This window comes from Triplophysa dalaica, chromosome 24 (genome assembly GCF_015846415.1).
Source record: "Triplophysa dalaica isolate WHDGS20190420 chromosome 24, ASM1584641v1, whole genome shotgun sequence".
In the NCBI taxonomy this organism is placed as follows: Eukaryota; Metazoa; Chordata; class Actinopteri; order Cypriniformes; family Nemacheilidae; genus Triplophysa; species Triplophysa dalaica.
Genome location: NC_079565.1, coordinates 931,066 through 942,496, shown reverse-complemented (window position 1 = coordinate 942,496; position 11,431 = coordinate 931,066). Strand labels below are relative to the sequence as shown.

General features: G+C 38.8%; 2 protein-coding genes across 2 annotated transcripts; both read left to right on the top strand.

The window, feature by feature from the left end:
• Positions 1 to 244: 244 nt before the first annotated feature.
• On the top strand, positions 245 to 2,260 carry szl (sizzled). The gene is made up of 4 exons (XM_056740420.1): positions 245 to 654; positions 738 to 907; positions 1,031 to 1,123; positions 1,810 to 2,260. The coding sequence occupies exons 1-4, from the start codon at positions 377 to 379 to the stop codon at positions 2,118 to 2,120; spliced, it is 852 nt and encodes a 283-aa protein (XP_056596398.1). The 5' UTR covers positions 245 to 376; the 3' UTR covers positions 2,121 to 2,260.
• Positions 2,261 to 5,659: 3,399 nt separating this feature from the next.
• Positions 5,660 to 9,723, top strand: LOC130414488 (homeobox protein DBX2-like). The gene is made up of 4 exons (XM_056740421.1): positions 5,660 to 5,967; positions 7,153 to 7,209; positions 8,947 to 9,131; positions 9,213 to 9,723. The coding sequence occupies exons 1-4, from the start codon at positions 5,709 to 5,711 to the stop codon at positions 9,375 to 9,377; spliced, it is 666 nt and encodes a 221-aa protein (XP_056596399.1). The 5' UTR covers positions 5,660 to 5,708; the 3' UTR covers positions 9,378 to 9,723.
• The last annotated feature ends 1,708 nt before the right edge of the window (positions 9,724 to 11,431 follow it).

Genomic DNA, 11,431 nt, shown 5'->3' with positions numbered 1-11,431 from the left:
TTCACACCTTAGGTCACTTACATAAAACGACATTTAGATGTGTTTCAAATTCAATCTCGATCAACATTAAATACATATTTTTATTTCAAGTGATGTTCTTTATTTACAATGGTATAGCTGGTGGTTCAGCCCATGTGACTCATAACAAGTGTGAGCTAGATGGGGCCGTGTAATGCTTGGCTTGTTTGATTGTTTATATAATGTCCCCCCTCACCCCCCCACAAGTCTAGGGGCCATTATCTCCTGCTTGTCACCTTGTCTGCGGCTCTGATGTGTCGTTGATAACATCTGCCCGCCTCTTTATAAACCCAGACCCATCAGACCTCTGCATCATTCCCTCTCTATCTGGCCTCACTGGACCTCTCCCTCGGGAATCATGGATCTTTCCAGCGTGCTGATGGTCTTCTCTCTCGTGGCCGGCAGCGGAGCCTTCGACCTGGGCCAGACCACTCGCTGCGTCCCGGTTCCCCATCAGATGAGCGTATGTCAGGACGTGCCGTATTCTGAAATGAGACTGCCTAACCTCCTGGGTCACAGCAGTGTTGAAGAAGCGCTTCCTCGATCTGAAGAGTGGAAAACACTGCTTCATACCGGCTGCCATCCTCAGGCCAGGGCTTTCGTTTGCTCTCTCATCGCTCCCGTGTGTTTGGACAGGTATGTTCAGAGAGGTTTTGAGACACACTTGAGCTCACAGGTTGTGTGTTTTCTCCTCTAAACTCTGTGCTTGTTTACTGTAGGTTCATTCAGCCCTGTCGTAGCGTGTGCCGGGCCGTACGGGACAGCTGCACACCAGTGCTGGCATGTCACGGACACGCTTGGCCTGAAGCTCTAAACTGTGAGCGCTTTCCAGAGCAGGACGACACGTGTCTGACTCCTCTGCCCAAACACATCAGCGCTTTCTCGAAAGGTGAGACTCGCTCTTTAACGCAAGCACTGTTTTCTATGATAAACGCAATAGAAATGTAGTCAATTTAAATTCTGGTTCGGTGTATAGATAGATCTAATGCATTCATTTGTGAATTCCTCACAGAATTTCCTCAGCCCGCCTGCCAAAGCTGTCCACCCGTGGAAGAAGTGCCATCTCTGAAAACTGTGATGGACGCTCTCTGTCTGAATGACTTTGGTAAAGAACAAATCTGTTTTAAATATTAAATCTGTTTTCATAAAAAAACATTGTGAAAAGATTTTAATTCATGAAATGAAAAGGTGTTTGTAAAAGGAAATATTATTATTACAAATATTGCTCACTGGGTGACATTTGAAATATATTTTTAATAATACTTTTTTGTTAAATTCGACTGTAAAATGTCTTTTGTAATGCTGTTTTTGCACATTTACTCCTAAAAAATAAAAGTTATAAAAAGGGAGAAAAACTATTTTTGGTTGTTTAAAGAACCTTTCAGACTTTTTAGTCCATATGATAATTTTTCCATTATAAGGAAGCTTTTCGAAAACAAAACGATTCTGCAGATGTTAAAGTTTATTTTATTGAGAGACCAAAATGGTTCCTATATGGCATCATGAAGCTTCCTATTTTAAAGAATTTGTGCAGAAAATTTAATACAAAGAATAAAATATACTGGATATAATTAAAAATATATTTGTTTGCATATATATATATATATATATATATATATATATGTGTGTGTGATTTTTTTATATTATTGCATAATTTGTAAGTTTATAATATAAGTTTCATAGATATATATCTTCTTTCCTTTCTTAAAGACACACGGCCTGATGAAAAAAACCTATTTTTAAGTAAACTGGGACACATTAACTCACCTTCTCCCCTTCTTCTCCCTGCAGCTGTGAAAGCCAAGATCTCCCGCCGTCGTCTGCCCTCCTCAGACCCAGAGCTGATGGTGGAGGGACACGTGGAGTTTATCCAGCGAGGTCCTCTGCTACCCTACGACACCTCCAGTCTCTTGCAGCGCTGGCTCCTCATCAACCTCAGATGCGCTCACACGCTGGTCCGGCCCGGACGCGCTCAGCTCTACCTCATCACCGGAACCATGAGGCCCAACGGATCCATCCAGGTGTCCAACCTCTTCCCGTGGCTCAAAAAAGACCTCCACATCACCGCCGCAACACGCAAATGGAAACACCACAAGTGCTGAAACAAGAGTGAAAGAGAGACTTTAACATACCTGAAATGATGTAGATACATAGAGGATTTTAAACAGAAGAGGTTTCAGGTTAAAACTGAATGGAGCAACTCTCTACTGCCCCTGTCTGGCGGGGCGTGTAACTGCTCACACAAACACGGCTCTTTGATCTCACTGACTTGAGATGCACTCCAAATGTTGTACATAGAGAGTTAAATAATTGATAAAAGATTAATATTTTCTATCCGAGATGTAATTTGTAAAGAAAGATATTCAGATGTAAACATATATATGTCTGTTTTCAATGTGTGTGTGCTGTAAATAATAAATATGTTTCTAATCTAAAGTAAACTGTAGTAAAATCCCTACAGCATTTTCATCCTTACCATGGTAAATATTAACATATACTACAGTATTTACTACAGTTTATCACTTAACAACTTAATACCGCAGAATAGTATCCAATGAAAAGCATAGTAAATACCATAACATACAGTTAAGAAGTACATCATCCACTACAATTCACGACAGGTAATATAAGAGTTTACTATGGTAAATACTACAGTATGTGTTTTTGAAAGTACTCGAGTGCAGTTGAGCTCTTTAGTGATGTGTCAGAGAGATTTAAGTGCGTCTCTCTGGCACACAGATGCAGTCAGGAGGGGCGGCGGAGCTGAAAAGATCGGGCCCTGCCCCGGGTTTCCCTGCATTGTGCCGTGTAATTCACAGAGCCCGGGCCATCATTCAGCGCATGAGAGCCGATAGAAGAGAAGCTATTGAGAGAGGGCTGTTTTAAAGAGGTCGTGGAGAGAAAAGAGGAGAGAGACCTTTCACAGCTGGTCTCGCAGCGAGAGAACTGGAAAAACTCTGAAAGAGAGCTCTAATTTTTTCACTTGTTCTTTAAAAGGAATGAAAGCTTCAAATGGGTTCACATGAACTGGCGTTTTAGTGACTCCACCTCTTAATGGACTGATTCTCTGTGTCTGAGAGAGGCATCCCAACAACTAACGGCAATAAATAAAGTTTGAGTTTAAGGGGAGCATTTATAAACTCTTCAAAAAGAAAGACATAAGTAAATAAACATTAAGCTTCACATAGGCTTTAACATCCAAATGATAAAAACACATTTGTGTTACTTGTACAATATAAAACTATTAACTTTCAAGTTTTATTTCTCATGACCATACACAGTTTGATATGGTGGTACAACGCTCCCGTCACAGTAATGTGCAATAAAATGATATAGCTTAAAAAAATTGAATAAAAAAAATAAAAATGCATAAAACTACTAAGGTTTGCAAAAAATGAGGATTAAGAGAACTGTATCATCTGACAAAATTGAAAATAAACAAAAACAATTATGTGTAGATGAATATAAATGTGAATTATTAAATGGATATTAAAGATTTAGCAATATAGTTTTAATTTGTAGTGTATGTTCCATGATGCGCTGAGAGACCATATTAAATATTTTGACTATAAATGTGACCTCCAAAAACAAAACAAAAAAACAATAAATAAATAAAAATTGATTGTTTCCAATTGTTTAAACAAAATAGATGTAATAAAAAAAGACTTAAAAATCTTTCAATCAAAACTTAAATCGGTTTAAACATAGTTAAAATGAACGTTCACATGCATTTAAACTTAGTTTTGGCCTTTAAATGAGGATAATTTAAAACAGATTTTCTTCCACACACCCAACATCAAAACACTTGTGTGGTCTGTTTGTCACACTGCTAATCGTGTAGAGCAAAACTCATTTCTTCATCTAAATCTCACGTCCAGATTAGTCACGAGTTCATTTCATGATCTATAACCCTGAAGAAAATCTTTCTACATGCCAACAGTTAACGCACATTACATATTCATCGCTGGACGCTCGTCCTGCTACCAGCGAGAGCTATAAAACTGCAAATTTGATTACATGTGCCCTTTGGCTCTGTGTCGGAGGACAAAGAAAGCGCCTGTCTGCAGCGATTAGCATGCCCAGCATGAGGTGATGTTGTCTCCCAAAAGACTGAGCCCGTTTCCCCCATGAGCTGGGACATGCCTGTTTACTTCCACCGACCCCGGCCCGAGCACACTTCTCTCATCTGCTAGACATCATGTCCATTTGAGTAAGAACTGCATTTAATCTCTCAATGTTTTACCCTAGACGTCAATAGACGGCTAATGGAACTTTTGCTTAAAGGGAAAGTTTACCCAAAAATAAAAATGTCATTGTTTACTCGCCCTCAGATTGTTCCAAACCTGTGTACATTTCTGTGTTCTGCTGAAGATATTTGGAAGACAACGGATCTCATCCCCCATTGACTCCCATAGTTTTTGTTTCCCTACTAAGGCAGTAAATGGTGCATGAGATCCGTTTGCTCACTGACATTCTTCCAATTATCTTCTTTTGTGTTTAGCGGAACAAAGAAACGCATACAGGTTTGCAACAATCTGAGGGCAATGTTAACAGAATTAAAATTTTTGGGTGAACTGCCCCTTTAAGTCTCATCTGTGTCTCAGATATTTCTCATAAAAAAAAGTCATAAATCTGACAAATGTCTCCATTAGAGTGTCAGAAGAAGCTCAGATTCGAAAAGTCAAAATGAGCTCCAACTGGTCTCATCCAAACTTAACGCAGTTAATTGTGCACCTCGAGTGCTTCCGGTCGTCCGGCTGATGTTAAAGAGTTTGACAGGAGTCATAACCTCACGACAGCATCTCTCTGACCTGCTTCTCTGTTAATTCTCGCAAAACAAAGTGTCACTTTTGACAAGCATGAGGGGAAACTCTTTCCGGCTAATCGCTGACACGTTTGCAGATCAAGCTTGAAACTCTCATTCATTCACAGAAGTTGAACTGATGCGTTGAAAGCATCAATATCCACCAAGACTATCTGCAAGTAAACATGCTGAAGTCAAATTTCATCTATAGAAAAAATATGGAATTTTAACATAAGTTATTGTATAAATACTTTACAATTTAAAAAATAAATGAAGTGCACAAAGTTATAAAACTCAAACTATTACTGTTGAAAATAATGTCACAGCGCACAAAATCGGATTTGTTTAAACATTATATATTATATTATAGCACAAAAGCACTTTTTGACAAACCCATTCTCATTGTGACGCACAACAATAAAGCCAAGAAATATAGTCCACATTGATAGACTGAGAGGCAGATACTCTTATAAGTGGTCTCTCAAAGGCCCCTCAATAGATGGCACTGAATGAAGATATTACTATTTACTGCCCTTCGCTTCTGTTTGGTGTGCAAGTTAAACTTTGGCCGGGAGTCTATTGTCTCCAGTGTCTATCATTTAATGGGAACTTTGACGTAATGAATGAAGCGGGTCCACCTTCTGTCGGACAGAAAGAGCTCGCTCTTATCAGCCTTCACAATCAGACCTCCAGGGCTCCACCAATCGGAACGCGGCCAGAGACGCCCATCAGCGCTCTCGGAAAGAGGGTTTTGTTTTCTTTGTGTATTTTAATGAACTTTCCTCTCTTCATCTGACTGAAATACACCCACGCTAGTTGGAGAAAGTCTTCCAGAGAGTGCGTGTCCCAGAATGATCTCTCAAAACTGACGGGGTGTCCAAAGAAAATGGCTGAATTTCCTCCAAGGCATCCAGGATTTGGCAATTCTGGGAAGTGTTTTTTGATCGAGAACCTGCTGCGCCCGGGGAATTCTTCACCTGTTGGATGGGTCGGGTCAGGTGTCCATCGGAAGAGATGCTCGGCCGCTGTGGTTTACGGATGTCTGGGTTTGGTACTGAAAGGGAAGGGCGTCCATCGGAACGGGGCCACGGAGAACCACATGTGTCCTCGGGTCACTGATGGGAAAACTGTTCAGACACAGTCAGGTAAGATCACCTGATATCTGAAGTATAACAGCGAGCCAACATTGGGTCAATATACATTCTTAAAATATATCAGTTTATACTGTCAAAAATCTGAATCGTTTAATTTAAATTAAACAAAGAGCTCTGTAGTTAAAAACATTTTGTTCATTAAGGCACATCTAGACTGATGCGCATTCAAATATCTAAATAAAAACATATAAAAATGATTTTATTACAACAAATATTTAAATAAAAAATGTTATTTTACGAAAACAGTAGATGTCACATAATAAAATTTCAATTTCAGATTGAAAATCTTTTGTTAACCAAAATGTTTTGAAAATGTGAATGAGATAAATTAACTCATTATTTCACAGAAATGATGCTGTTATGCATTTTTAATCCACAGAAACAGCGTGTTTTATGATGGCAGTTTACCGGTAGTACTATAGTTACACTGTAAAAAATGTAGACCTCTCCAAGAACAACATTTTTAGTGACATTTCCAGATTGGCTCAGCAAATTTGATTGGCTTTGTTAATTTAATGAACGCATGTTGACACACTGATGCCACAAATAAGTTAACTGAGAAATCTAAATGCAAGAAGACACAAGACCATACTGAGTTTAGGTCTGATTTTTTCTAGTGCTTTAATGCGAATATAATCTTTGAAATACCTTTTTAAACCATGTAAATATCATGAGATATGAATATAGTAATTATTCTGTGAAATTGTGTGTATACATTGTTAAATGGTTTAACCGTCTAATATTATTATTCTTGTACAGCCAGAATATTTTTTGGACGTATTTATTTATGTTGGACGTACATCAAATAATAAGAATTGATCAAACGACGCTACAAATTTCACAGATTAAAAAAAATACGAACATTAAATACAAACACAATGGATGAGAGTTATGGAGTCAACAAATGAAGTTAAAATGGTGCATTCTGGGAAGCATTCATATTAAAGCAAACTACCAGATTCATTCGTAAATAAGTTTATCTATTAAACACGTTTGATGTATTTGTACGGAACACGGTACAAATATTGTAGTCCATACTTTGTGGGTCACGTACAAAATGTTCTTTAGCATGTCTTCTCAATAAAATGTATAAATGTAAACTTTATAATAGAATTCAAAGTTTTACTCAAATAACGCAAGTTTTTACAGTTTATAAATATCTGTCTCTTTCTCTAGTTATGACGGGCGTTCCTGTGTCCTGCTACAGCGGTTCTGCACCTGCGATGTTCACCAGTAAGATCAGAAAACCCACACGTCTACAACCAGATTATTTGTGTTTAACGCCCATAACTAATTCTCTTTAAATCTCACTGGTATTCATCAACACACATAAGATCAGAAGCTGCATGTTTGTTTCGAACCTTCAGCTTAAAATTCATTTTTTTCTTAATTCCTTACTAGTGGGATTTGCTTTGACTAACATATTTTTGCAACACAATCACGCAGCGACCACAAAACACACAGCACAAATCAACTGCATACGTATGTGTTAAGGAACATAAACAACACCCTAGCAACTGTGTAGCAACGCCCTGTCAACCCGCCTGGACACCCCAGCTAAACAAGAAAAGCAATAATTTCACCCAGCTGCATTTTTCGTGCATACGTGTCCTGTTTTATAGTCTTTTGTGGTTTCTATATTTGGTAAATTTACATCCTTTCAGATTCGGGTGTACAAACTGTCGGGTGTGCAGAAACTCACAGTAAACTGTTTAGCGCTGACACTTTCCCACAGCGTCCTTCACGCACGCCCGGACTTTCCTGCCCGTGACCAATCGCCTTTTGTAGCACGACCGCACACATGCGACCCCACGCCAAAACCAAGCACCCACGCCGATCCAGGATCGGCCAAAGTCCCGTTTGAACACACTACTGAACCCGCGGGCCGGTCTGGGATCGGCGAGGCGGCCCGTCGCAAACACAATACACCCGCATTCCTGCACAGCGGAGGGCGGAATCTCCTCTTCGGGTCTTTTGTTCTCCCTAATGAAAAGCCGGGCACTAAAAGCCCCCCTCTCCCTCTCTCCATCCATTCTGCCCCTCTCAAGAGACCGTAGACATGACGCCCTCAATGGAAATGACTTTTATAGACTTTTTTTCAGCTCATCTGCCTGTTAAGAGAAAGAGTCTTTTGAAGGGACATAATCAGATATGCTGAGAAGAGGGAATAATGTGGCCCAATGTCACATGGATCATTTGTCGCGGGTTGGAGGGTGCGTGGGTGGGGTTGAGGGTGATTCAACCCTTAATAGGGCGTTTAAGTGGAAACTATTTAGACTGAATGGTGACCAGAGAGCGTGACTAACCGTCTTACTCACGCCGCTGAAGGTGGCCCGTTGGGCGATTTGTCGAACAGATTAAAAAGGCATCGCTGAATGAGGTCGATTTTGTACGTTCACAGTATCAGGAAGGAGGATGAAACATAAACAGATATCTGAAGAGGAAGCTCAAATCTCTTTATAGTGTTTTCCGTTCGTCCCCAGATAACAAAAATAATGTCTTGTCAACATTCCTATAGAGTTATGCAAACATTATTTCTCAATGTTTAAAAAGCTCCACAAAGAATGTAAGAGTAACGTTTGTATAACATTTTAAGAACGTTGGATGACATCAAATATAAGATCAAATGCTCTTTTAAAGTTACAGCGAGAAAAATTGTATCACCCTCTAAAAATGTTTCCTGTCATTTGGGTCGTGGCTTCATTTATTGTGAATGAATTTTTAGGATTGTTCACCAAAAAATAAAAACTGTCATCATTTGTTCACCCTCATGTTGTTGGAATCCTTTATATGATTTATCACAGAAGAAAATACTTTGAGAAATCTTAATCTTCATAGAAGATGTTAAATTACGTTTTATTTTTGGGTGAAGTAACTATGTTGCACTTTATAAAGTTGACTTTGTTGACCTGAAAGATGTGCTTTGTGTCACATACTCGTCTCAGAGATGCTTTCCATCTTTTTCTGCAGAAGGAGTCGGCGGTGCGCTGTGGAGCCCAGCGTTGAGCTCCAGGCCTCGGGCGGGAATTCTACGCAGAGCCGTGTTCTCCGAAGAACAAAGACGAGAACTGGAGAAAACATTCCGTAGACAGAAATACATCAGCAAGACAGACCGCAACCGACTGGCAACAGACCTCTGTCTGAAAGAGACACAGGTGAGAAAAACGAAGTGTCGTTGAGAAAGTCATTTGTAAGATGCACACAGGTCTGATGAACTTGATGTGTTGGCTTCACAGGTGAAGATCTGGTTCCAGAACCGCAGGATGAAGTGGAGAAACTCTAGAGAAAAAGAGAGCACGTACACACGACTGCCAACAGATCAACTGATGGTGTGGAGTAAATCACAACCGGCGGACACACAACAACACACAACCCACCAGAGGAAACACACACACACCTGACATCTGCGGGATCACATGTGTACCTGACCATAGCCACAGCAGAGAGACATCAGATTCAACTGAACAGACTCTTTAATTCACAAAAACGTCAAGACGAACACTGTTTGTCCTTCTTGGTGTGAGATTTCTATTTTTTGGGTGCTGAAGGGGGTCGTTGAAACAGTGTTTTAAATAGTAATAATGCTGTATTATTGTGTGTAGCTGATCATTCGCCTTTTCCGATTATTGTAGAAAAGATGCTTTTTTGTGGATCCTTAATGGAAAAACATCTGCTGAAAGTGCCACATTTATTATGATTTCACATACAGTGGCCAAACAGACTGAGAGATCCCGTTTTACAAGAATTCAATGTAAAAGTCCTTAACATAAGCTGTTTATATTTCTGTTTCAACTACTTCTAGTGCAAAAATAGTATTAATGCATTAAAGTGACTTGTATATTTTTACAGTAAAACAAATTTACAATGAAACACAATTGGAGGTCTCTTAAAATAAATGTGAATTTATATTTTGCAAATAACCTTTATATATGGGTCAATGACGTATAATGACCAATGGTGTGACCAATAATATCAATAATTGTTTTGAATTAAAAATAAAATATATCATATTTTTGTGGCTGAAACATAAATCTAAATATTTTAAAAAGATTTATATACATTGTATGCGATTTATTAGAAAAGTAAGTTTATTAATGTTGTTGTTAACTCAAATGCAAATGGATATTTCTATACACTTTAAATACTAAAGATTTGTTAAAAAAAATTCAAATCAGAACCATTAAGCCCAGTCCCTAAAACACAATACTATAGCTCTTTTCATATTTAAATGCCTTTAAAAAGTAAAACGTGATTAATTCCTAACATGCATGAACTATGTATGAAAATGCTTAAGCTCTGCTTTGAGGGCGTGCCCAGAGGATTCCAATTTGAAGTTGGTGGGGAAAAGTGGCGAATCGGATTCCAAATACACAGCTTGTCCCGCCTCCCTAAAGTTCTCATTGGTCAACAGGTTTCTAGTAAGACGCAGTTGCAGCAGAGCACCGTCGAATCACCGCGTCTCTCACTTGAGTCCTATGACGCACCTGCCCCGTTAAAATTAAAGAACTCGCTGCGTTGTGTGATGGAGCGATGAAAGTAAAACAGTATCAGCGGTGTGAAATATTAAGACACACATTTATATATTGCAACAGTTGAAGGTAAAATAATTTAAAGTCTTTGGCAAAACCCATAGTGGGTACTATTGATCGCACTCGTTAATTCCCATGATGCACTGCGCCGAATGAATCCCCGCGTCTCGGCAGTGATGGCGCTCAGTGTGCGAATGTAAACATGCATTAGTGCACTACTTCAAGTGTACTAAATTGGCGAACAGTCAATAGTGCATAATGATTCATAAAAATACTGGTTTACATGACATAATGTTATGCAATTGCTTAAATTACATTGATTAGTTAAAGAAATGTAATGTTGTCATACTTGTTTATTTTTTTGTGTAAATGGGGGCGAGTTTGGAAACGATCTATTGTGTCTCATCCTTCCTTTACAGTCTCCCTGAGTTTTAATTCGCCTATTTATACTAGCCTTAGGTAGTGTTTTTGTGTTGGAATAGTATATACTTTTTAGTGCATGGCAAAAGAGATTGCAAGCATTGGGACATACTAACAGGAAGCGGATGTGGTGCTAGACAACATTGTGTCCAATAACTCTCAAACAAAAAAATCCAGCTCTTCTATCCATTAAGGCATTTATTCATTCATTATTTCGTATGATATGTTAAGTGTATACTTGTGTTTGTTAATTTAGTGACGCATCAGTTATATAATGTATTAATGCAGTGGAACGTCCCAATTCGCGTACTATCCGTCCTAAATAGTATTCGAGTATATATATATTTTTATTATGCTTTAGAAACAATTACAAAAGGCATTTCAATTTTACAATAACATTTCTAAGGAAAACAGAGCACAAATAAATAAACTTTATGTCCCAAATCATAGTATGCTGAAATGAGTATTCACAAAGTACCCGGATGGTCTACTGTTTCCGGTGAAAA